This window comes from Mus caroli, unplaced genomic scaffold (genome assembly GCF_978045245.1).
Source record: "Mus caroli unplaced genomic scaffold, Mus_caroli_1 scaffold_18, whole genome shotgun sequence".
In the NCBI taxonomy this organism is placed as follows: Eukaryota; Metazoa; Chordata; class Mammalia; order Rodentia; family Muridae; genus Mus; species Mus caroli.
The window spans coordinates 70,169,125-70,195,645 of NW_028227273.1; the positions used below are offsets into that span (position 1 = coordinate 70,169,125).

The window sequence follows — 26,521 nt, forward strand, 5'->3', positions numbered from 1 at the left end:
GTTGGAGCTCCTGGTACTGCAGTGCTCCCTAATGAGCACCTAAGCTCCTCCTGCTGCAGAATGGCTCACATCACACCCTGCAGAGCAGCAGGCACTTGCTGGCCACACCTGCCTTGAGTGCCCCACTCTGGCTGCAAGGTCACCTCCGGGGAGCTCTGGTTAACACGCCCTGCAGTCTTGTGCGGGTTCCGGCCAGCAGGTGATGACGGTCAACGACTATGTGTACGGACTGGGGATCTACTTCTTAGAAGGTGAAGACTAATTAGGCGGCAGACTAGGCACCAGAGCAAAGCCTGCCCTGTGGCCAGCAGTGCTCACTTGGCAGGGTTAGGGGGACAAGATGACCCTGAGCTAATACGGGCAAGGCTGACGAGGCTCTGAATCCCATTGTTGAATAAAGTTTTTGCATTTATGTGAGTCTGCGTGGTTCTTGTCACCAGGGACTCCCTAGACCTTCTTTTAACTGCCCTCACATTGGGCCCTAGCAGCTCACTAGGCAGAAGGACCAAAGTCCTGAGAACAAGGGCAGCATCAACAGCCTCAAAGCAGTGCTTGGCCTGAGAGGTGTGCTTAGTGTAGACACAACCAAGGATGGCAGGAACAGCCTTACAAAGATGGAGATAGCTAGACTTGAAAAGGTGTTGAGGTGTTACTGCCTCCCCTGCGTTTCCTGGTCCTTCTCCAGCCACCTCCTGCTCCCCATCTTCCTGGCTTGACCTCCATCTTCCCTCACAAAGCAGAGGCTGCCTGAGAAGATGGTCTATTTATTTCATTTTAATTAATGTATTTATTCTCTTGAGCCAGACTGGAGCTTAAGTTCAGAGCTTGTGCATGCTAATGGCTTTACCAAAGTGGTAGCTCCCCACAACTTGCTACCTCTGGAGTGGCTAAGATTACAGACCAGACCTGCCTATAACACTTGACCAGGCTAAAGATAGTCATACGGGGAGGTGTAGGTGTATGTGCAGGGGTGTTGGGGTGGGGGTTGCTGAAGAGATGGATCAGAAGTTAAGAGTACTTAAGGTCCTAAGTTCAATTCCTAGCAACGAAATGACTCACAATCATTTGTAATGGGATCTAAATGTCTCTTCTGGTATACATGAAGACAGAGCCTTCATACATAGAATATATTAATCAATAAATCATTTTTGAAAAGTGAGGGTAAAATCAATTTATAGAAGAAGAGAAGAAAGGAGAAGGAAGAAGCGATAATGTTGATGATGATGGTGGTGCTGGTGATGAAGGTTCCGGGAGGCATTGCCAGCCTCAAGAAAGGTAAAGGGTACAGATAAAGTTTCTTCTCTAGCAAGCCAGGAGATAGAACTCCAGTAAGGTGGACCACTAAGATCCTGTGGGAGCCACAGCCAACCCCACAGGTTTCTGTTTTCTTCTGTACAGCTCCTGACATACACTTTCCAAAAAGTTTAATCCTTGCTGACTTGAATCTCACTGGTGGTGTCAAGCTCACGGAGACTTGCCTTCCCCTGCCTGGAGTGCTGAGATTGAAGGTGTGCATACCATATATAGCAATAAATTATTTTTTAATCATAAAGTTTTTTCCTAAGGATGGAGATATAGCTCAGTGGCAGCTAAAGCATTGCCCAGGACCCAATGCTCAATGTTAGAAAAATAAATGGAATTAGTGCTACTCTGTAATGTCATGGACAAATCAGAAGGGCTTATTAGTATTTTTTTCTTTCTTTTCTTTGTGTGTGTGTGTGTGGTTGGGTGGTTGTGTGTGTGAGCCAGATATCATGTAGCCCAGACTATACTTAAACTCAGTATGTAGCAGAGGATGGCCTGAAACTTCCTGTTCTGCTCTTCTTGACTCCACCTCCTAAGTGGGATTATGGACACAAACCATCACCGCTGGACTTATGTGCTATTAGGAATAGAACCCAGGCTTCATAGATGCTAGTGAGCTCTCCAACCTACTTGTGAAATCTTTGCCTTAGTTTGGGTTCAGTGTTCAGACTTCGGAGCTGGACCTCAATGCTACTACTTCTGTGTGACCTTTGTCTTCTGTGCCTCAGTTTCCTCATTGGGAGGGAGGCTATTTCTCTATGTAGTAATCCTGGTTGTCCTGGAATTTGTGTTAAAGACCAGGTTAGCCAAGAACTCACAGAAATTCTCCTACCTCTGCGTCCTAACCTTGAAATTCAAGGCATGTGTCACCACAGCCAGCCAAGCCTTCATTTTGGAAGTGGGACTGTGAGAACCTGAGAGGCAGAGATAGAGAGAGGCATGTCCTCTGCTTTGTTATATTTGATCCTGGAACTGAAGCTTCCTTCTCCTTGAATCTACTTGGCTGGTTCTTCCTCCTCTCTGAAAGCCAACCTCAGACCCCATTGCCTCCAGGAAGAATGTCTGAAGCTCTAACAATCTGCCTCACCCCTTGGAGATGCTTTCACTCATCTGCCTGTACATATGCCCAGGGATGCAGGCACTTCAGCAGTCGCGATGAGCTTCTGCATTGACCCCTCATGGCAAACAGTCCATCCACTGAAATGCTGGCCCCTTTTTGTGTCTGTGTCTGTTTTGTGTATGTGTGTTGTATATGTTTGTATGTGTGCATACGTGTGCATGTTAAGGAAGTCATACACACACACACACATATATATATATATATATATATACATACATACATGTCTAGGCCAGGTGTTGACCTTGGGTGGCTTTGGGTGCGGGTCTCTATTACTTATTTTGTAAAGTAAGATCTCTTTCCTGAAGCTAGAGCTTGCAGATTTGGCTTGAGTAGCTGGCCAGAGAGCCCTGAGGGTAAGTCTCTCTCAACCCCTCTTTCCTTCTCCCTGTGCTGCAGTTATGGACTTGCACCAGTTTCTGGGCAGGTTCTTGGGACCCAAACTTAACATCTTATTCTTGAACAGATACAAACATTTTACCCACTGAACCATCTCTGTACTACTCTGGGCCCCACTTTTTTGATCTCCTAGTGCAAAGAAAATCCTGATAAGAACAAGCTATTGGCAGATGACTAATGGCCTCCCTTGTGTCACCAGAGAAGTCTGGAGCATTGCAGGGCCAGCAGATGTGCTGGGTGTGGTCCTGGTGCAGGGCACAGTGCACAGTGGAGGTCTCTGTGCTAACACCTCAGAGATTGTAGCTGAGGGTCTTTGTAGGCAGGCCCCAACCTTTGCCAGATCCATTTCTACCCACCCTTCATTTCAGATCACAGAAGCCTCTCAGACCCAAGGATTGCACTTGGACACACAGGTCATGCAGATGTTGTATTTATTCAAGGGTTCAGTATGGAAGTACCTGACACAGACCACTTCAGCCTGAGTGGCCATATTTCACACATGAACTGTCTACACTTCCCCACAAAAACATGATGCTCTTTATCCCACCTACCCTCCAAGAGACACAAGCACCCTTGAGCACAAGGCTGGGATCATCAGGGAAGCTAGTGAACTCATAATCACTCACGTGATTCCCCAACATCAGCTGGCGAGGCTGGGTGGTCGTAAAGACTATGTGAGTTAAAGCAGATGGAGAGTATGTGCCGTGGGCTGCAATGATGAACTCTTCCTTATTGAGTCTGACTACCATTTGATTCCCGGAAGTAGAGCCATACACTTGACCGTCCTCGTAGTCATTATAGCTAATCTGAAATCTAGGAGAGAGGAGAAGTCTTGAATACTCATCCCGACAGTGCATGACCCGACTTCCTGGGTCCTTGGTACCCCTCCCTGCTCTTTTGGCTTCTGAAGACATACTGAAAAAGATAATGCCACTCTCAGACACTGTGACCTATAGCTCACTACTCAGTATGAGAGGAACCAGGTCCCTCAGGAGCACAGAAGACATCACAGAGAAGACCTTGGTAAGCTGCTCACTGAGACCTTCAAAAGGAGCAGCGACTGCCATGGGTAGCTGACCCTGGCCAAGCTGAGACATCCTCAGCCTAGGTCACTTATAAGCAACAGGTCACAGATTAGGTGACTTCCATGCCACTAGGGAACTTCACCAGCCACCCTGCTAAGTTCATCAGCACCCCCATTTTTGATACTGTTCCAGATCTTTCTCTTCCCTGTTCATACATTCTACCCATTTTTTTTTTATGTGTGTGTCTGGTGTTCTCTAATTACAAAGCAGAAATCCAGTCCAGGCCTCAAGCAGGGCTGCCCCCACCCCACTATCAAAGAACTGACTTTGGGTTTTCTGCTTCCAACATATCTTACCACTAATGTCCTGGAACTCACATTGTAGACCAGGCTGGCCTCGAACTAAGAAATCTGCCTGCCTCTGCCTCCTGAGTGCTGGTATTAAAGGCGTGCAGAACCACGCCCTACTTACCACTAATGTCTTATTAGAGACTCACTCTGACCCTTGCCTCTTTAGACTCTAACTTGACAGACCAGATTTTGCTATCAAGTTTGGGGTCTGAGGGGCCTTTTGTGGTTGACTTCAGTAAGGAGAATCATCTCCATCCTACTTTGATCAACCCAAGAGGCAACAGTAGGAAGTTACAAATGGATTCTGCCAGGATAGGCCTGTGTGCAGGAGAGGTGACTAGAGACAGGGACAAGCCATAGGTTTGACTGGTAGCTCAGTGACTCTGTTAATCCAATGCCTTTAACGAGCCATTGGAAGGCAGGTGAAGATTCCATGGGTAGAATATAATCGGAGCATCTACAAGGGCCCTGAAGACATAGGAAGAACTGGGATCTAGTGGTAGGGGCCATGAACCCGATCCTACTTACCCAGCAATCGATCTACCCTTAAGAAATACCCGGATAATTGTTATATTTTTTCCTTCTGGTGCGCTAGTGCAGAAATGTTTTCCAACTTCTGGACCATGATAATCTGTGTGGATAAAGACCCCAAAGGGTGAAAACCCACTCAGCCACATGGAGGATGTCTTCCCACCCTTGAAGTATAGACCCGTGACAATATTTAGTCTGTGGCAAAGGGGTGGGAGTAGCCCCCATGTCTCCTGGGTTGTGAGAGATGAGGTGGCTACTAGAGAGAGAGACAGAGAGAGACAGAAAGAGAGAGAGAGAGAGAGTTAGAGAGAGAGAGACAGACAGACAGACAGACAGACAGACAGACAGACAGACAGACAGAGTGAGTGAGAGAGAGAGATAAAGAGAGAGAGAGGCAAACTTCAGACTTGACTAACCTTGTGTCAACACTTTGGGCGTCCCCAAGAAGGCAAGAATCACTAAGGGCAGCATGGCCTCCATCTGGAACATCTCGAAATCTGAGGGGAAAGAACAAAGACCACCCAAGTGTTGGACAGGGAACCAGCTGCATTTTGCCATGTCCATCCCTGGGAGGCACACAGCTTACCTGGCTGAGAGGATTCGCCTTGGGTGCCTTGTTCCTGGACCTCTTTCCCTTCCCCTTATATGCCTCTGGGGCCTCTTGGGCCCCTGTCCAGAAGGAAGAAGCCACAGGCCACCTGAGAGACAGGAAGGAGCTGGTGGGGGGTCTCTTCCTGGGGGAGTTCTCAAAGCCATCTGGGGAGGCTCCCGGACACACTGAGTTTGCCAACTTGGCACTCCAGCCTACGTCAACAGGGCTGGTGACAGTGACAGGCATTATCTCCATTGTCACCTCCTGGCTCTCACGGGCACATGGTCAGAACTTGACTTTAGAAGTTGGGGAAGTTGCTGAGAGCCCTTCCCCAGCTCAGCCTGGCAGATTTCAACCCTCTGAGTGGCACGGGTACTAGTCTCAGAAACACTCCAGAGCACCAGGGCCTCTTATTGAGGGGCCTAGGCAGGTCCTTGGTCTGGCACACTTCCCAGAGCCCCTGTAAGCTCCCTACCAACCTCAGAGAGCCAGAGACAAGTGTTGCTCCTTCTACCCTGTTTAAAGAACAAAGAAGAGGCATTTTGATAATAGTTTCTAAACCTGTCACTCGGCTATCTGTGGTGGTCTCTCTCCAATGCAGGATTTAGCTATAGAACAGATGGGAAGGGACTCAGAGGTCATGAGATAGAGATAGACATCCAAGATGTACCAGGAGCCATAAAAGGCAGAGAGTATAATCTCTTGTCCAACCCATCTGGCAGCACCTAGGACCAGCCTGAGGTGAGTGCATGCTTACGTGTGCATGTGTCTGCATGTGTGCTTCTGTGTGTGTGTGTGTGTGTTTCTGGTTGTGTATATTACTGGGGATTGAACGCAGACTACCAATACATTTGGAAAGTGCTCTACTAGTGAGTTATCTAAGGACAGTTTCCTCTTTGTCACTGTCTTGTTAATAAGGAGTGGGTGTACATGGATGTGTGTGCACATGTTGATGATCATCACCTGTCTCCTTTTTCCTCCTCTTCCTCCTCTTCCTCATCCTACTCCTCTCCTCGACCACTTCCTCCTCTTCCTCCTCTTCCTCCTTCTCTTTCTCCTTCTTCTCTTTCTTTGGTAGGATCTTTGTATTATGACCCTGACTGGCCAGGACCTCACAACATAGACTAGATTTATCTCAAATTCATAGAGATCTACCTCTGCTTCACAAATGCTGTGACTAAAGGCCTCATTTCCCACAACTGGAATTTTCCTATTTTTTAATTAAAGAAAAAATGTATAAATGGGAGTTTTGCCTGCATATATGTATCTACACTAGGTTTACGCCTGGTACCTTTGCAGGCCAGAAGAAGGCAACAGATACCCTGGAACTGGAGTTATAGACAGTTGTATTGGTGCTGTGAGTCGAACCCAGGACCTCTGGAAGAGCAGTCAGTGTTCACAGTTGCAGAACCACCTGTCCAGCCCTTTATGCCTATGTTTTGAGACCCTGTCTCACTAAACCTCGAGTGACTGATTCAGTTGGACTGGCTCGTTAGCAGGCCCCAAGGATCTCCTGTCTCCTGCTTTTCCTGCATGAGTATTACAAGTACTCACTGTGCACCCAGCTTTTTTCTGTGGGTGCTAGGAATCAAACTCAGAGCCTTATTGCTTGATGGCAAATGTTTTACCAGCTGAGCCATCTCCTTATCCCCTCCTCAAGCCCCAGGAGCCCTTTCTTTATCTGGGTGGTGATATTCTCCAGGGCTTGGGTCCTGGGTAGCTTGCCTCTGTCTGATGTACTTCCTTCTGTCTATCCTCATTGTCCCTGCTCAGTCCCTTCTTGAAGGAAGACACATGAAAGGAACACAAAGATGTATTTGTCAAGACTTCATGTTGGTGACTGAAAATCATCCCTTTGGAATGGTCTGGGAAGATGGGATGGAGGAGGATAATGATGGAGGAGATAAGGCTATTTATTACCCCACCTGGGGCAGGGAACATTGTTAGAAAGGACATCCTCAGGGCCTCTGGAAATAGTACAAGGTCACGACTGCTGATACAGTATGGAACTCAGACTTGATGTAAAGCCCAGCTTCATGAGGGATGTGAAGGGTGAACTGGGTGGCTGCTGTCCCTCGAGCTTTTCATCTATTATATCTAGAAAATCACAGGATCTGCCCTTAGTGTTGCTGTGAGGATCCACAGAGATTTTCACATAGAGAGGGCTACATAGAGAGTTCCAGGAAAGTCAGGGTTACATAAATGAACCCTGTCAAAACAAACAAAAACAGCCTGTCTCAAGTCACACTTGAATTTTTATTTTAGATATCCAAGTAAATCGAGGGATGACACAGAGCTATGGATAATCAGACATTGATCCCTGAGTGCCAGCCTTTAGGCTACATTTTACTTAATTTAAGACACTTAAAAACAGCTGGTAACAAAATCTTTTATATATAATTCTCTTTGATTGAAATGTAAATAAAAAGCTTGACCCGGAAACCAGCATCACTAAAACTACAACATGGGGGTCTTTCTTTTCATTTCTTTATTTGTTGGTACTCGGGATTAAACCAAAGATCTCACTGTGTGCAGCAAGTGCTCTACCACTGACCTGATCTTCAGCTCTGATGTAGAGGTTATGTTTGTTCATTTCTTTGTTTGGCCCCTATGACAGTGATACAAAGTTCCTAGGCAAGGCCAGTCCCAGATGAAGTATAAAATTCAAGAGTCCATTCCTGGACTAAGGGTGCAACTCCATTGGCAGAGTGCTTTCCCAGCATGCACCTGGATTCGATACCCAGTACTATATAAACTGGGCACGGTATCACATCTGTAATCAAAAACTTGGGAGGAAGAGGATTAAGTATTGTATGAGACGTTTCCTTGGGGAACATGAACAATCTTGGATGTCTTTTCATCCAAGATAGTGAACCAAGACATAAAAGTTAAGCCACTATAGAGAGTAGACACATGGTGACAATTGGCCACGTAGCCAGGAAGGGAGCTTTAGAGAAAGCATAAGGAAGCCCCAGAGTGCCAGGAAATTGTACTTAGCTCTGGTTACCATTCAACAGAAGAGAAAAAGAAGACACAACTCAGAAAGGGAGGCTGCTCCAACAGAGAGCCTCCTGGACAGCCCAGGAGCATCTGCCCAGAGGAGGGAATTCTGGGAAGAAAGAGTTCACCTCATTAAAGGAATAGTTGTCCCTCCTACCTCTTTTATATAGCTTCAGGTGAGCCAGGCTTCCTGAGGAGCCGTCTTTAGCTTACACACTGGATTAACTCTTAAAAAACAGACATATCTCTATCTATAAGATAATTCCATAGGTTATTGTAACCATAGTGGGATTTTCCTCATCCTCCTAAAGAGAAGAAATAATAGCCCACACAGTGAGATGCCTAGGATATAGAGGCTATTATCTGAATAAGAAACCTGGTTCCATCAAGATGTCAAGTCCCCGAAGGCACTCTGTGGCATCAAATAATCTATGCAAACATTTTGTTGTTGGCAGGATTAGCAGAGAATGAGGCAAGTACCCATGAGGAGTTCCCTTCATCTTTTGGGGACCTTGACTCACATAAAACCAGATCTTTGGCTTCAATGAAGAAAGTAAGATCAGGATAACCTGTATGAAGCAGAGTCGGTCTTCATTAAGAACAGACAGCTGCTCACAGAAAGACTAAAGCACCTTGGGAATGTGGATGTGGACTTCTCAGAGCAAAGTCACATTTAACTGCCATTCCGTCCACAGATGGATCCAAAGGACACTGCAGACTCTAAAACTGCAGAAGGCAGTCCAGACATCTAGAAGGCCTGGCCTGGCCTGTCCTATAGGAGGTGGTTAGATAAAAGCCACCATTCCTCTGGAACTTGTGAAGCTGGCTCCCTCTACTAAAAGAAGTCATTTCCCATATCATTGGTAGAATGGGCAAAAGGCTACCTCTGTTGCCCATTAGCATACACAGCACACCTGGCTCCCAGGCTCCCTCCTATCTCAAGTATCTGTTGTACATTTCAGAGTCCAGGCAGGCCCCCCCAGCCCTTCTCATCCCCTCCCCTGCTAAACACCTTCCACCTCATGGGTTTCCCTCCCCCAGCTACTCATTCTCCTTGTAAGCCTGCTCCTTCTGGATATTTCACTCTTACTCTCTGTCTCCCCTGCCCCATCTCTCTCTGTATTCCTCTCCTCCTCTTCTTCTGACCTCCTGGGCTCCCTCTTTCCATGTTCCTCTCTCTTGCCTCTGCACCTGCTTCTCTCTTGGCCATGTTCAGTCTGCTTCTTTTTCTCTCTTCTGGATGTCTCTGACTGTCCCTGCTCTCTCTATGTCTCTCTCTCCCTCCTTCCCCTTATCCACACCTTGAAGTGACATCATCAGTTTATACATCAGGGGTGGTTTCAATATGCTCAGCACAGGGATGACACTATTAGGAGGTGTGGCTTTGTTGGAGTGGGCTTGTCACTGTGTGCTTAGGCTTTAAGATCCTCATCCTAGCTGCCCATGAGTCAGTATTTTGCTAGCAGCCTTCAGATAAAGACATAGAACTCTCAGCTCCTCCTGCCCCATGCGTGCCTGGACTCTGCCATGTTCCTGCCTTGATGATAATGGATTGACCCTCTGAACCTCTAAGCCAGCCCCAATTAAATGTTGTCATTATAAGAGTTGCTTTGGTCACAGTGTCTATTCAGAGCAGTAAAACCCTAACTAAGGCAGCCACCACATATTCCATTTTGGGGTTCTCAATTTGCATCTCAAAGGGTTGTGAAAACAATTTTCCTTTTCCTTCCTTTTCTCTCCTTTGGTCAATGAGATTCTATGGTGGCTCTAGAGGTGCCTTGGATGGAATTACTCTCTCACCAAAGACAACTAAGAGCCATGGAGTATTTAAGGCAGGTCTTCCTACTGTAAGTGAGGTTTCTGGTGAGATCCCCAGAAAGTTTCAGGTTGTTTGGTTGATGAACTCTCCAAGTTCAGGTATTCTTTTGTGAATGGGAACAATGTGTTCATAAGGTTTACTTGAAATGTTTGCTACTGCTAGAGAGATGGCTCAGTGGTTAAGCACACTGACTACTCTTCTGGAGGTCCTGAGTTCAAATCCCAGAAATCATATGGTGGTTCACAACTATCTGTAATAAGATTGGATGCCCTCTTCTGGTGTGTCTGAAAACAGCTAGTGTGCTTACATATTATTAATAAATAAATCTTTGGGTGCTGGAGAGATGGCTCAGAAGTAAAGAGCTTAATCTTAATTAATCTATAAAAAAAAGAAAAAAGAAATCCTTGCTACTTTGAAGTCTGGACCAAGCTACAGACTCAGTGGTTATTAGGGTTCTATGACAAGAAAGCTCAGTTCTTCCAGAGGTCCTGAGTTCAAATCCCAGCAAACACATGATGGCTCACAACTATCTATAATGAGATGAGATGCCCTCTTCAGGTGTGTCTGAATATAGCTACAGTATACTTATGTAAATAATTAATTAATCTTTAAAAAAAGAAAAAGAAAAAAGAAATGCTTCCTAGTTTGAAGTGTGGACCAAGCTACAGGCCAGTGGTTACTTGGGTTCTGTGACAGGAAAGCTGTGGTCTTATTTGCCAGTTTGTCTGCTGCTCTCTTTAACCTGGTTTGGCATTTGTCTTTAGATTCTGTTCAACAGTTGTCTCTGATTTGAGGTATGAAAGTCAAGTAAGATGACTTTGGACTAGTTTACATACACATTGATACAAATTATGTGCTGTCTGAGGTTTGAACATCTGTAGTGTGCTACCTTTGTTATGAATAAAGATGAAACATTTTAAACTGGATATGACATCAAAGCCCTGTAATCACAGCACTGGGAAGAGAAGGGGGAAGTGTTGCTGTTCAAGGCCATCTTCTTTTGCTACATCCAAATTAAAGGCCAGTGTGTGGTCCATGAGATTATGCTTCACGACAGCCTAAATAGGCCAGGCATCCTAGAACATGATTTTGATCCCAGCACTGCAGGAGGCAGGAGCAGGTGGATTGCTGTAAGTCTGAAGCCAGATGGACGGACATAATTCATATCCTGACTCAAAGGAAAAACAACAACAACAAAAGAAAAAGAGGAGGAAGAAGAATCAGAAGCAGAGAGAGGGGAAATGTTGTTATTGCTGCTGCTCTTGTTGTTTTGCTTATTTTCAGAGACAGTTCACATGACTGTAACAGGGCCTGACCTTAGCACAACTGAGTGTATAACGGAAGTGTCATTCAACACTTGGACAGCACCACCTGCTGAAAAACAATTAAAGAAACATGAACAAAGGTCAAATCCATCAAGGTCCAGATAGTTTTGGGAAAGTCTCAAAACATACTAACCTTGCTTTTGGGCTTCTGTAGGTCTGCTTCTGGCTAACTAAATTGTTAACTGAAGTGTGTCAACCCAAAACATGGATTCTATGCTTAAAAGCTCATCCTGAGAAAGGCTCAGGGCTGCACTGGGATCTCAAACACCCGATATAGTGTAGTCACAGGTCGGCTAATGAAGGCTTTCTATTGTCTTGAACCCATGTCCAAGCAGTGTTATCTGGTAAATACTGAACAGCAGTGATGTTGGAGTGTTACACAGGTGCATGGTCTGAACCACAATGCATTTTACATGTTGCATGCATGTGAGGAGAGCAGCCCTAGAGCCTTCTTAAGCCATATAAGCAAGCCTGTGGGAAAAGAAGGTTCCACAGTGTCCACTTTACCCACCACTGGTGATCTTCAATTTTTAAATTGGATGTTTAACCGAGATGCCAAGAAGTCTTGCCACGTGTGTATGGCTCCTGAATCCTCTAGAACAGTGGTTCTCTGTTGCAGAATATTTGATCACACTGTGAACTCTGACATTGTTACTCACTGACAAAGACTAGTTGTGGTGTGGCTCAGCCCTTTGCACACACCTTTAAGCCCAAACAATAAAGGTAAATTTAGTTTGTAACAGGAAGCACCCATGGGTGAAAGTGATGTCTACTTGAGTGGCAGACAAAGTGAAAGATTTGACAGAACAGGATATGCTCAACTCTCATGAGAAGAGAGAGGAAAGGGAAGCTACTTGCGAAAGCAGTGCAGATAGAAAGGGAGAAGGTAGGTTTCCTGGGAGAGTTTTACAGACAGCTTGAAGAGAAACCAAGCTAGAAGCAGCTAAAGACAGAAAGAGCCAGATATAGAGAAGGAGCCTGAAGATTAGAGCAGATTGTTAGAGTTACTCTGCGGTCAGTCAAAGCAAATCAGGAGAGAGAGAGAGACAGAGACAGAGACAGAGACACAGAGACAGAGACACAGAGACAGAGAGAGTGAGAGAGAGAGAGAGTGTGTGAGAGAAAGAGAGAGAGAGAGAGAGAAGACTGAATCAGTCAAGTTGGAGAGGAATTTGAACCAGAGAAAATGAGTTCCACCAGCGTGCCCGGAATCAGAAGGAACTAGTAAGGGTGAGCTTTAGAGAATCAAGTTTCAGAGGGTGAAAACATTCTAGGTCTAGATTAGAGTGTATGGAGGCTAGAAGCTTCCAAGGCCTAGGTTAGCAGACAGAGGCAATAAGTGTCAGAGGTAACAGTTCCTTCCCCCGAATAAAGCTACTTTTACAGTCCTCAACCTGTGGGTCATGACCATCAGATGCATATTTCCAGATGGTCTTAGGAGACACCTCACAGTACCAAAATTATAGTTATCAAGTAGCAAGGAAATATATTCATGGCTGAGGGTTCCTAAGACCATTGAAAATACATGTTTTTCTGTGGTCGCCACCCACAGGTTGAGAACTGATCTTGTACAACCTAGTCTACCTTGATTCTCCTCACCAGTCACTCCTATAGAGCCAAAAGCCAGCCTTAGCATTACAGGAGTTCAAGACCAGAGGTCCAGGGCTAGCCTGAGAACTCTCCTGTTGGCCATTGCTTCACTTTCCTCAGAGAGTGGTAGGAATGAGGACACCTGCTTCTTCTCCATAATGGTTATGAGCAGGGGGAGAGCCAGGGAATTCGAGTATTCATGGATACTACAAGCACAATTGATTGGTGAGAGAACTTTGGCTCCCAGGCTGCTCCACAGCACATCCAGTATGCCCACTTCCTGTGGCCCTGAGAGAATGCTCTGGTCTCACACGCCTAACTGTACCTAGCAGTCCCTTGGCCTCTGCTTTCACCAGCCTGACCTGGGAAAGCCCACTAAGCTGGAATGCCCAGGCTTGGGTAAGGGTGGGGCTCATCTTCAAGAGACAGACTCCTGGTTCAGGTAGGATCACAGAGCCTTGAAGAGTCCCTCTTCCAAGAACTTCTGGTGACCTTACAGCGCATTGGCAATGACAAAAACAGCTCATGTATGCTGAGAGATGTCCCTGCCTACTGTCACAGGCTGTGAAATGGACTTCCCTGTGCTTGCTCTTCTGACAGGCAGATCTTGACCATCCTCACCAGTGTCTGCCAAGAATCCTGTTGCCAAGTGAGTAAGTAAAAGGACAGTATTTTGGGGAAGGGGTGCTGAAGAGAAGGCTCAGCAGTCAAGAGCACTTGCTGCCTGTAGAGGACCAGAATTTATATAAATAAAAAATAAAATCAGAGCCAGGTGGTAGTGGCACATATCTTTAATCTCAGCACAAAGTCAGAGGAAAGTGGATCTTTTTGAGCTTAAGGCCAGCCTTAGTCTACAGAGAGAACTGAGGACAGCCAAGACTACACAGAGAAATCGCATTCTTGAAAAACCAAAATTGATTAATTTTGTTTCATTCAATTAATCTCTTAAAACAAGACCTCTAAAAAAAGAGAGAGAAAGAGAGAGAATTGGTGATATAGTTCAATGGAGTGCTTTCCTCGTTCCAATCTTGAGTACCACAGACTATCACCATTATTATCATCATGAATTCCTTCCTTGTCATCCTCCTTTTTCCTTCTCGTCGACGTCATCATCATCATCATCATCATCATCATCATCATGAACTGGTACAGACAATTCAGCATGTGATGACATAAAGGCCCCTGCTGCCCAACATAAAGGATTTGATCCCTGGGAACTGCATTATGGAACGGGAGAGTAAAAACTCCTTAAAGCTATTTTTGTGACATCCACATTCAAGACATTGTACACTTACACACACACACACACAAAATAGGTGAGATGGTCAAGAATATCTGTAATATTAGCACTTAAGAAGCCGAGCGGGGGGCTGGTGAGATGGCTCAGTGAGTAAGAGCACCCAACTGCTCTTCTGAAGGTCCAGAGTAAAAATCCCAGCAAACACATGGTGGCTCACAACCATCTGTAACGAGATCTGGCGCCCTCTTCTGGAGTGTCTGAAGACAACTACAGTGTACTTACATATAATAAATAAATAAATCTTTAAAAAAAAAAAGAAGCCGAGCGGGGAGAATCTGGGTTCATGATCAATCATCTTGGTTACATAGCTTGTTCAGGACGAGCTTCAGAGACAGAAAATTGCCTTTATTAAAAAAAAAAAATGTCTTCAAGAAGTGACTGAGGGGTGTGTCCTAATGGGAAGAAGAGGGAAGGAGACACAGTCTCATGTCCGGCTGGTAAAGGCTACCTCTAGGAACCAGGGCAAGGCTTGGATTCACTTAGTGCAAGTTGGAGCTCCTGGTACTGCAGTGCTCCCTACTGAGCACCTGTGCTCCTCCTGCTGCAGAATGGCTCACATCACACCCTGCAGAGCAGCAGGCACTTGCTGGCCACACCTGCCCTGGGTGCCCCACTCTGGCTGCAAGGTCACCTCCGGGGAGCTCTGGTTAACACGCCCTGCAGTCTTGTGCGGGTTCCGGCCAGCAGGTGATGATGGTCAACGACTATGTGTACGGACTGGGGATCTACTTCTTAGAAGGTGAAGACTAATTAGGCGGCAGACTAGGCACCAGAGCAAAGCCTGCCCTGTGGCCAGCAGTGCTCACTTGGCAGGGTTAGGGGGACAAGATGACCCTGAGCTAATACGGGCAAGGCTGACGAGGCTCTGAATCCCATTGTTGAATAAAGTTTTTGCATTTATGGGAGCCTGTGTGATTCTTGTCACCTGGGACTCCCTAGACCTTCTTTTAACTGCCCTCACATTGGACCCTAGAGGCTCACTAGGCAGAAGGACCAAAGTCCTGAGAACAAGGGCAGCATCAACAGCCTCAAAGCAGTGCTTGGCCTGAGAGGTGTGCTTAGTGTAGATACAACCAAGGATGGCAGGAACAGCCTTACAAAGATGGGGACAGCTAGACTTGAAAAGGTGTTGAGGTGTTACTGCCTCCCCTGCGTTTCCTGATCCTTCTCCAGCCACCTCCTGCTCCCCATCTTCCTGGCTTGACCTCCATCTTCCCTCACAAAGCAGAGGCTGCCTGAGAAGATGGTCTATTTATTTCATTTTAATTAATGTATTTATTCTCTTGAGCCAGACTGGAGCTTAAGTTCAGAGCTTGTGCACGCTAATGGCTTTACCAAAGTGGTAGCTCCCCACAACTTGCTACCTCTGGAGTGGCTAAGATTACAGACCAGACCTGCCTATAACACTTGACCAGGCTAAAGATAGTCATACGGGGAGGTGTAGGTGTATGTGCAGGGGTGTTGGGGTGGGGGTTGCTGAAGAGATGGATCAGAAGTTAAGAGTACTTAAGGTCCTAAGTTCAATTCCTAGCAACGAAATGACTCACAATCATTTGTAATGGGATCTAAATGTCTCTTCTGGTATACATGAAGACAGAGCCTTCATACATAGAATATATTAATCAATAAATCATTTTTGAAAAGTGAGGGTAAAATCAATTTATAGAAGAAGAGAAGGAAGGAGAAGGAAGAAGTGATAACGATGATGATGATGGTGGTGGTGGTGGTGATGAAGGTTCCGGGAGGCACTGCCAGCCTCAAGAAAGGTAAAGGGTACAGATAAAGTTTCTTCTTTAGCAAGCTAGGATATAGAACTCCAGTAAGGTGGACCACTAAGGTCCTGTGGGAGCCACAGCCAACCCCACAGGTTTCTGTTTTCTTCTGTACAGCTCCTGACATACACTTTCCAAAAAGTTTAACCCTTGCTGACTTGAATCTCACTGGTGGTGTCAAGCTCACGGAGACTTGCCTGCCCCTGCCTGGAGTGCTGAGATTGAAGGTGTGCATAACATATGTAGCAATAAATTAGTTTTTTAATTATAAAGCTTTTTCCTAAGGATGGAGATATAGCTCAGTGGCAGCTAAAGCATTGTCCTAGACTTAATGCTCGGTGTTACAAAAATAAATGTGATTACTGCTACTCTGTAACCTAATGCAAAAATGAGAAGGGCTTATTAGTATTTGTTTTCTTTTGTGTGTGTGTGTGTGTGTGTGTGTGTGTGTGGTTGTGTGTGTGTGTGTGAGCCAGATATCATGTAGCCCAGACTATACTTAAACTCAGTATGTAGCAGAGGATGGCCTGAAACTTCCTGTTCTGCTCTTCTTGGCTCCACCTCCTAAGTGGGATTATGGACACAAACCATCACCGCTGGATTTATGTGCTATTAGGGATAGAACCCAGGCTTCATAGATGCTAGCGAGCTCTCCAACCTACTTGTGAAATCTTTGCCTTAGTTTGGGTTCAGTGTTCAGACTTCGGAGCTGGACCTCAATGCTACTACTTCTGTGTGACCTTTGTCCTCTGTGCCTCAGTTTCCTCATTGGGAGGGAGGCTATTTCTCTATGTAGTAATCCTGGTTGTCCTGGAATTTGTGTTAAAGACCAGGTTAGCCAAGAACTCACAGAAATTCTCCTACCTCTGCGTCCTAACCTTGAAATTCAAGGCATGTGTCACCACAGCCAGCCAAGCCTTCATTTTGGAAGTGGGACTGTGAGAACCTGAGAGGCAGATTTAGAGAGAGGCATGTCCTCTGCTTTGTTATATTTGATCCTGGGCCTGAAGCTTCCTTCTCCTTGAATCTACTTGGCTGATTCTTCCTCCTCTCTGAAAGCCAAGCTCAGACCCCATTGCCTCCAGGAAGAATGTCTGAAGCTCTCACAATCTGCCTCACCCCTTGGAGATGCTTTCACACATCTGCCTGTACATATGCCCAGGGATGCAGGCACTTCAGCAGTCGCGATGAGCTTCTGCATTGACCCCTCATGGCAAACAGTCCATCCGCTGAAATGCTGGCCCCTTTTTGTGTCTGTGTCTGTTTTGTGTATGTGTGTTGTATATGTTTGTATGTGTGCATGCGTGTACATGTTAAGGAAGTCATACACACACACACACACACACACACATATATATATATATATATATATATATATATATATATATATATATATATACATACATACATGTCTAGGCCAGGTGTTGATCTTGGGTGGCTTTGGGTGCGGGTCTCTATTACTTATTTTGTAAAGTAAGATCTCTTTCCTGAAGCTAGAGCTTGCAGATTTGGCTTGAGTAGCTGGCCAGAGAGCCCTGAGGGTAAGTCTCTCTCAACCCCTCTTTCCTTCTCCCTGTGCTGCAGTTATGGACTTGCACCAGTTTCTGGGCAGGTTCTTGGGACCCAAACTTAACATCTTATTCTTGAACAGATACAAACATTTTACCCACTGAACCATCTCTGTACTACTCTGGGCCCCACTTTTTTGATCTCCTAGTGCAAAGAAAATCCTGATAAGAACAAGCTATTGGTAGATGACTAATGGCCTCCCTTGTGTCACCAGAGAAGTCTGGAGCATTGCAGGGCCAGCAGATGTGCTGGGTGTGGCCCTGGTGCAGGGCACAGTGCACAGTGGTGGTCTCTGTGCTAACACCTCAGAGATTGTAGCTGAGGGTCTTTGTAGGCAGGCCCCAACCTTTGCCAGATCCATTTCTACCCACCCTTCATTTCAGATCACAGAAGCCTCTCAGAACCAAGGATTGCACTTGGACACACAGGTCATGCAGATGTTGTATTTATTCATGGGTTTAGTATGGAAGTACCTGACACAGACCACTTCAGCCTGAGTGGCCATATTTCACACATGAACTGTCTACACTTCCCCACAAAAACATGATGCTCTTTATCCCACCTACCCTCCAAGAGACACAAGCACTCTTAAGCACAAGGCTGGGATCATCAGGGAAGCTAGTGAACTCATAATCACTCACGTGATTCCCCAACATCAGCTGGCGAGGCTGGGTGGTCGTAAAGACTATCTGAGTTAAAGCAGATGGAGAGTATGTGCCGTGGACTGCAATGATGAACTCTTCCTTATTGAGTCTGACTACCATTTGATTCCCGGAAGTAGAGCCATACACTTGACCGTCCTCGTAGTCATTATAGCTAATCTGAAATCTAGGAGAGAAGAGAAGTCTTGAATACTCATCCCGACAGTGCATGACCCGACTTCCTGGGTCCTTGGTACCCCTCCCTGCTCCTTTGGCTTCTGAAGACATACTGAAAAAGATAATGCCACTCTCAGACACTGTGATCTAAAGCTCACTACTCAGTATGAGAGGAACCAGGTCCCTCAGGAGCACAGAAGACATCACAGAGAAGACCTTGGTAAGCTGCTCACTGAGACCTTCAAAAGGAGCAGCGACTGCCATGGGTAGCTGACCCTGGCCAAGCTGAGACATCCTCAGCCTAGGTCACTTATAAGCAACAGGTCACAGATTAGGTGACTTCCATGCCACTAGGGGACTTCACCAGCCACCCTGCTAAGTTCATCAGCACCCCCATTTTTGATACTGTTCCAGATCTTTCTCTTCCCTGTTCATACATTCTACCCATTTTTTTTATGTGTGTGTCTGGTGTTCTCTAATTACAAAGCAGAAATCCAGTCCAGGCCTCAAGCAGGGCTGCCCCCACCCCACTATCAAAGAACTGACTTTGGGTTTTCTGCTTCCAACATATCTTACCACTAATGTCCTGGAACTCACATTGTAGACCAGGCTGGCCTCGAACTCAGAAATCTGCCTGCCTCTGCCTCCCGAGTGCTGGTATTAAAGGCGTGCAGAACCACGCCCTACTTACCACTAATGTCTTATTAGAGACTCACTCTGACCCTTGCCTCTTTAGACTCTAACTTGACAGACCAGATTTTGCTATCAAGTTTGGGGTCTGAGGGGCCTTTTGTGGTTGACTTCAGTAAGGAGAATCATCTCCATCCTACTTTGATCAACCCAAGAGGCAACAGTAGGAAGTTACAAATGGATTCTGCCAGGATAGGCCTGTGTGCAGGAGAGGTGGCTAGAGACAGGGACAAGCCATAGGTTTGACTGGTAGCTCAGTGACTCTGTTAATCCAATGCCTTTAACGAGCCATTGGAAGGCAGGTGAAGATTCCATGGGTAGAATATAAGCGGAGCATCTACAAGGGCCCTGAAGACATAGGAAGAACTGGGATCTAGTGGTAGGGGCCATGAACCCGATCCTACTTACCCAGCAATCGATCTACCCTTAAGAAATACCCGGATACTTGTTATATTTTTTCCTTCTGGTGCGCTAGTGCAGAAATGTTTTCCAACTTCTGGACCATGATAATCTGTGTGGATAAAGACCCCAAAGGGATAAAACCCACTCAGCCACATGGAGGATGTCTTCCCACCCTTGAAGTATAGACCCGTGACAATATTTAGTCTGTGGCGAAGGGGTGGGAGTAGCCCCCATGTCTCCTGGGTTGTGAGAGATGAGGTGGCTACTAGAGAGAGAGACAGAGAGAGACAGAAAGAGAGAGAGAGAGAGTTAGAGAGAGAGACAGACAGACAGACAGACAGACAGACAGACAGACAGAGTGAGTGAGTGAGTGAGAGAGAGAGATAAAGAGAGAGAGAGGCAGACTTCAGACTTGACTAACCTTGTGTCAACACTTTGGGCGTCCCCAAGAAGGCAAGAATCACTAAGGGCAGCATGGCCTCCATCTGGAACATCTCAAAATCTGAGGGGAAAGAACAAAGACCACCCAAGTGTTGGACAGGGAACCAGCTGCATTTTGCCATGTCCATCCCTGGGAGGCACACAGCTTACCTGGCTGAGAGGATTCGCCTTGGGTGCCTTGTTCCTGGACCTCTTTCCCTTCCCCTTATATGCCTCTGGGGCCTCTTCGGCCCCTGTCCAGAAGGAAGGAGCCACAGGCCACCTGAGAGACAGGAAGGAGCTGGTGGGGGGTCTCTTCCTGGGGGAGTTCTCAAAGCCATCTGGGGAGGCTCCCGGACACACTGAGTTTGCCAACTTGGCACTCCAGCCTACGTCAACAGGGCTGGTGACAGTGACAGGCATTATCTCCATTGTCACCTCCTGGCTCTCACGGGCACATGGTCAGAACTTGACTTTAGAAGTTGGGGAAGTTGCTGAGAGCCCTTCCCCAGCTCAGCCTGGCAGATTTCAACCCTCTGAGTGGCACGGGTACTAGTCTCAGAAACACTCCAGAGCACCAGGGCCTCTTATTGAGGGGCCTAGGCAGGTCCTTGGTCTGGCACACTTCCCAGAGCCCCTGTAAGCTCCCTACCAACCTCAGAGAGCCAGAGACAAGTGTTGCTCCTTCTACCCTGTTTAAAGAACAAAGAAGAGGCATTTTGATAATAGTTTCTAAACCTGTCACTCGGCTATCTGTGGTGGTCTCTCTCCAATGCAGGATTTAGCTATAGAACAGATGGGAAGGGACTCAGAGGTCATGAGATAGAGATAGACATCCAAGATGTACCAGGAGCCATAAAAGGCAGAGAGTATAATCTCTTGTCCAACCCATCTGGCAGCACCTAGGACCAGTGTGAGGTGAGTGCGTGCTTACGTGTGCATGTGTCTGCATGTGTGCTTCTGTGTGTGTGTGTGTTTCTGGTTGTGTATATTACTGGGGATTGAACGCAGACTACCAATACATTTGGAAAGTGCTCTACTAGTGAGTTATCTAAGGACTGTTTCCTCTTTGTCACTGTGTTGTTAATAAGGAGTGGGTGTACATGGATGTGTGTGCACATGTTGATGATCATCACCTGTCTCCTTTTTCCTCCTCTTCCTCCTCTTTCTCATCCTACTCCTCTCCTCGACCTCTTCCTCCTCTTCCTCCTCTTCCTCCTTCTCTTTCTCCTTCTCTTTCTTTGGTAGGATCTTTGTATTATGACCCTGACTGGCCAGGACCTCACAACATAGACTAGATTTATCTCAAATTCATAGAGATCTACCTCTGCTTCACAAATGCTGTGACTAAAGGCCTCATTTCCCACAACTGGAATTTTCCTATTTTTTAATTAAAGAAAAAATGTATAAATGGGAGTTTTGCCTGCATATATGTATCTAAACTAGGTTTACGCCTGGTACCTTTGCAGGCCAGAAGAAGGCAACAGATACCCTGGAACTGGAGTTATAGACAGTTGTATTGGTGCTGTGAGTTGAACCCAGGACCTCTGGAAGAGCAGTCAGTGTTCACAGTTGCAGAACCACCTCTCCAGCCCTTTATGCCTATGTTTTGAGACCCTGTCTCACTAAACCTCGAGTGACTGATTCAGTTGGACTGGCTCGTTAGCAGGCCCCAAGGATCTCCTGTCTCCTGCTTTTCCTGCATGAGTATTACAAGTACTCACTGTGCACCCAGCTTTTTTCTGTGGGTGCTATGAATCAAACTCAGAGCCTTATTGCTTGATGGCAAATGTTTTACCAGCTGAGCCATCTCCTTATCCCCTCCTCAAGCCCCAGGAGCCCTTTCTTTATCTGGGTGGTGATATTCTCCAGGGCTTGGGTCCTGGGTAGCTTCCCTCTGTCTGATGTACTTCCTTCTGTCTATCCTCATTGTCCCTGCTCAGTCCCTTCTTGAAGGAAGACACATGAAAGGAACACAAAGATGTATTTGTCAAGACTTCACGTTGGTGACTGAAAATCATCCCTTTGGAATGGTCTGGGAAGATGGGATGGAGGAGGATAATGATGGAGGAGATAAGGCTATTTATTACCCCACCTGGGGCAGGGAACATTGTTAGAAAGGACATCCTCAGGGCCTCTGGAAATATAGTACAAGGTCACGACTGCTGATACAGTATGGAACTCAGACTTGATGTAAAGCCCAGCTTCATGAGGGATGTGAAGGGTGAACTGGGTGGCTGCTGTCCCTCGAGGTTTTCATCTATTATATCTAGAAAATCACAGGATCTGCCCTTAGTGTTGCTGTAAGGATCCACAGAGATTTTCACAAGGAGAGGGCTACATAGAGAGTTCCAGGAAAGTCAGGGTTACATAAATAAACACTGTCAAAACAAACAAAAACAGCCTGTCTCAAGTCACACTTGAATTTTTATTTTAGATATCCAAGTAAATCGAGGGATGACACAGAGCTATGGATAATCAGACATTGATCCCAAAGTGCCAGCCTTTAGGCTACATTTTACTTAATTTAAGACACTTAAAAACAGCTGGTAACAAAATCTTTTATATATAATTCTCTTTGATTGAAATGTAAATAAAAAGCTTGACCCGGAAACCAGCATCACTAAAACTACAACATGGGGGTCTTTCTTTTCATTTCTTTATTTGTTGGTACTCGGGATTAAACCAAAGATCTCACTGTGTGCAGCAAGTGCTCTACCACTGACCTGATCTTCAGCTCTGATGTAGAGGTTATGTTTGTTCATTTCTTTGTTTGGCCCCTATGACAGTGATACAAAGTTCCTAGGCAAGGCCAGTCCCAGATGAAGTATAAAATTCAAGAGTCCATTCCTGGACTAGGGGTGCAACTCCATTGGCAGAGTGCTTTCCCAGCATGCACCTGGATTCGATACCCAGTACTATATAAACTGGGCACGGTATCACATCTGTAATCAAAAACTTGGGAGGAAGAGGATTAAGTATTGTATGAGACGTTTCCTTGGGGAACATGAACAAATGTCTTTTCATCCAAGATATTGAACGAAGACATAAAAGTTAAGCCACTATAGAGAGTAGACACATGGTGACGATTGGCCACGTAGCCAGGAAGGGAGCTTTAGAGAAAGCATAAGGAAGCCCCAGAGTGCCAGGAAATTGTACTTAGCTCTGGTTACCATTCAACAGAAGAGAAAAAGAAGGCACAACACAGAAAGGGAAGCTGCTCCAACAGAGAGCCTCCTGGACAGCCCAGGAGCATCTGCCCAGAGGAGGGAATTCTGGGAAGGAAGAGTTCACCTCATTAAAGGAATAGTTGTTCCTCCTACCTCTTTTATACAGCTTCAGGTGAGCCAGGCTTCCTGAGGAGCCGTCTTTAGCTTACACACTGGATTAACTCTTAAAAAACAGACATATCCCTATCTATAAGATAATTCCATAGGTTATTGTAACCATAGTGGGATTTTCCTCATCCTCCTAAAGAGAAGAAATAATAGCCCACACAGTGAGATGCCTAGGATATAGAGGCTATTATCTGAATAAGAAACCTGGTTCCATCAAGATGTCAAGTCCCCGAAGGCACTCTGTGGCATCAAATAATCTATGCAAACATTTTGTTGTTGGCAGGATTAGCAGAGATTGAGGCAAGTACCCATGAGGAGTTCCTTTCATCTTTTGGGGACCTTGACTCACATAAAACCAGATCTTTGGCTTCAATGAAGAAAGTAAGATCAGGATAACCTGTATGAAGCAGAGTCGGTCTTCATTAAGAACAGAGAGCTGCTCACAGAAAGACTAAAGCACCTTGGGAATGTGGATGTGGACTTCTCAGAGCAAAGTCACATTTAACTGCCATTCCGTCCACAGATGGATCCAAAGGACACTGCAGACTCTAAAACTGCAGAAGGCAGTCCAGACATCTAGAAGGCCTGTCCTGGCCTGTCCTATAGGAGGTGGTTAGATAAAAAGCCACCATTCCTCTGGAACTTGTGAAGCTGGCTCCCTCTACTAAAAGAAGTCATTTCCCATATCATTGGCAGAATGGGCAAAAGGCTACCTCTGTTGCCCATTAGCATACACAGCACACCTGGCTCCCAGGCTCCCTCCTATCTCAAGTATCTGTTGTACATTTCAGAGTCCAGGCAGGCACCCCCAGCCCTTCTCATCCCCTCCCCTGCTAAACACCTTCCACCTCATGGGTTTCCCTCCCCCAGCTACTCATTCTCCTTGTAAGCCTGCTCCTTCTGGATATTTCACTCTTACTCTCTGTCTCCCCTGCCCCATCTCTCTCTGTATTCCTCTCCTCCTCTCCTTCTGACCTCCTGGGCTCCCTCTTTCCATGTTCCTCTCTCTTGCCTCTGCACCTGCTTCTCTCTTGGCCATGTTTAGTCTGCTTCTTCTCTCTCTCTCTTTTTTTTTTTTTGTTTTTGTTTTTGTTTTTGTTTTTGTTTTTCGAGACAGGGTTTCTCTGTGTAGCCCTGGCTGTCCTGGGACTCACTTTGTAGACCAGGCTGGCCTCGAACTCAGAAATCCACCTGCCTCTTCTTCTCTCTCTTTGGATGTGTCTGTCTTTCCTCTCTCTCTCTGTGTCTCTCTCTCCCTCCTTCCACTTATCCACACCTTGAAGTGACATCATCAGATTATACATCAGGGGTGGTTTCAATATGCTCAGCACAGGGATGACACTATTAGGAGGTGTGGCTTTGTTGGAGTGGGCTTGTCACTGTGTGCTTAGGCTTTAAGATCCTCATCCTATCTGCCCATGAGTCAGTATTCGCTAGTAGCCTTCAGATAAAGACGTAGAACTCTCAGCTCCTCCTGCACCATGCCTGCCTGGATGCTGCCATGTTCCCGCCTTGATGATAATGGATTGACCCTCTGAACCTCTAAGCCAGCCCCAATTAAATGTTGTCATTATAAGAGTTGCTTTGGTCACAGTGTCTATTCAGAGCAGTAAAACCCTAACTAAGGCAGCCACCACATATTCCATTTTGGGGTTCTCAATTTGCATCTCAAAGGGTTGTGAAAACAATTTTCCTTTTCCTTCCTTTTCTCTCCTTTGGTCAATGAGATTCTACAGTGGCTCGAGAGGTGCCTTGGATGGAATTACTATCTCACCAAAGACAACTAAGAGCCATGGAGTATTTAAGGCAGGTCTTCCTACTGTAAGTGAGGTTTCTGGTGAGATCCCCAGAAAGTTTCAGGTTGTTTGGTTGATGAACTCTCCAAGTCCAGGTATTCTTTTGTGAATGGGAACAAAGTGTTCATAAGGTTCGCTTGAAATGTTTGCTACTGCTAGAGAGATGGCTCAGTGGTTAAGCGCACTGACTACTCTTCTGGAGGTCCTGAGTTCAAATCCCAGAAATCATACGGTGGTTCACAACCATCTGTAATAAGATTGGATGCCCTCTTCTGGTGTGTCTGAAAACAGCTATAGTGTGCTTACATATTATTAATAAATAAATCTTTGGGTGCTGGAGAGATGGCTCAGAAGTAAAGAGCTTAATCTTAATTAATCTATAAAAAAAAAAGAGAAAAGAGAAAAGAAATGCTTGCTACTTTGAAGTCTGGACCAAGCTACAGACTCAGTGATTATTAGGGTTCTATGACAAGAAAGCTAAGTTCTTCCAGAGGTCCTGAGTTCAAATTCCAGCAAACACATGATGGCTCACAACCATCTATAATGGGATGAGATGTACTCTTCTGGTGTGTCTGAAGATAGCTAGAGTATACTTATGTAAATAATTAATTAATCTTTAAATAAAGAAAAGGAAAAAAAGAAATGCTTGCTACTTTGAAGTCTGGACCAAGCTACAGGCCCAGTGGTTATTTGGGTTCTGTGACAGGAAAGCTGTGGTCTTATTTGCCAGTTTGTCTGCTGCTCTCTTTAACCTGGTTTGACATTTGTCTTTAGATTCTGTTTAACAGTTGTCTCTGATTTGAGGTATGAAAGTCAAGTAAGATGACTTTGGATTAGTTTACATACACATTGATACAAATTATGTGCTGTCTGAGGTTTGAACATCTGTAGTGTGCTACCTTTGTTATGAATAAAGATTAAACATTTTAAACTGGATATGACATCAGAGCCCTGTAATCACAGCACTGGGAAGAGGAGGGGGAAGTGTTGCTGTTCAAGGCCATCTTCTTTTGCTACATCCAAGTTAAAGGCCAGTGTGTGGTCCATGAGATTATGCTTCACGACAGCCTAAATAGGCCAGGCATCCTAGAACATGATTTTGATCCCAGCACTGCAGGAGGCAGGAGCAGGTGGATTGCTGTAAGTCCGAAGCCAGACAGACAGACATAAATCATATCCTGACTCAAAGGAAAAACAACAACAACAAAGGAGAAGAGGAGGAAGAAGAATCAGAAGCAGAGAGAGGGGAAATCTTGTTGTTGCTGCTGCTCTTGTTGTTTTGCTCATTTTCAGAGACAGTTCACATGACTGTAACAGGGCCTGACCTTAGCACAACTGAGTGTATAGCTGAAGTGTCCTTCAA

At 45.8% G+C, this 26,521-nt stretch overlaps 2 protein-coding genes across 2 annotated transcripts; both read right to left on the reverse strand.

Annotated features, from left to right (window-relative positions):
- Positions 1-3,249: 3,249 nt before the first annotated feature.
- On the reverse strand, positions 3,250-5,396 carry LOC147000475 (uncharacterized). Its single transcript, XM_085833056.1, has 4 exons — positions 5,314-5,396; positions 5,144-5,224; positions 4,725-4,827; positions 3,250-3,634 (listed from the first exon to the last, which is right to left on the reverse strand). The coding sequence occupies exons 2-4, from the start codon at positions 5,214-5,216 to the stop codon at positions 3,295-3,297; spliced, it is 516 nt and encodes a 171-aa protein (XP_085689182.1). The 5' UTR covers positions 5,217-5,224; positions 5,314-5,396; the 3' UTR covers positions 3,250-3,294.
- Positions 5,397-18,144: 12,748 nt separating this feature from the next.
- LOC147000476 (uncharacterized) lies at positions 18,145-20,299 on the reverse strand. The gene is made up of 4 exons (XM_085833021.1): positions 20,196-20,299; positions 20,026-20,106; positions 19,611-19,713; positions 18,145-18,522 (listed from the first exon to the last, which is right to left on the reverse strand). Exons 2-4 carry the CDS (start codon positions 20,096-20,098, stop codon positions 18,183-18,185), a joined length of 516 nt encoding a protein of 171 aa, XP_085689147.1. The 5' UTR covers positions 20,099-20,106; positions 20,196-20,299; the 3' UTR covers positions 18,145-18,182.
- Positions 20,300-26,521: the final 6,222 nt, after the last annotated feature.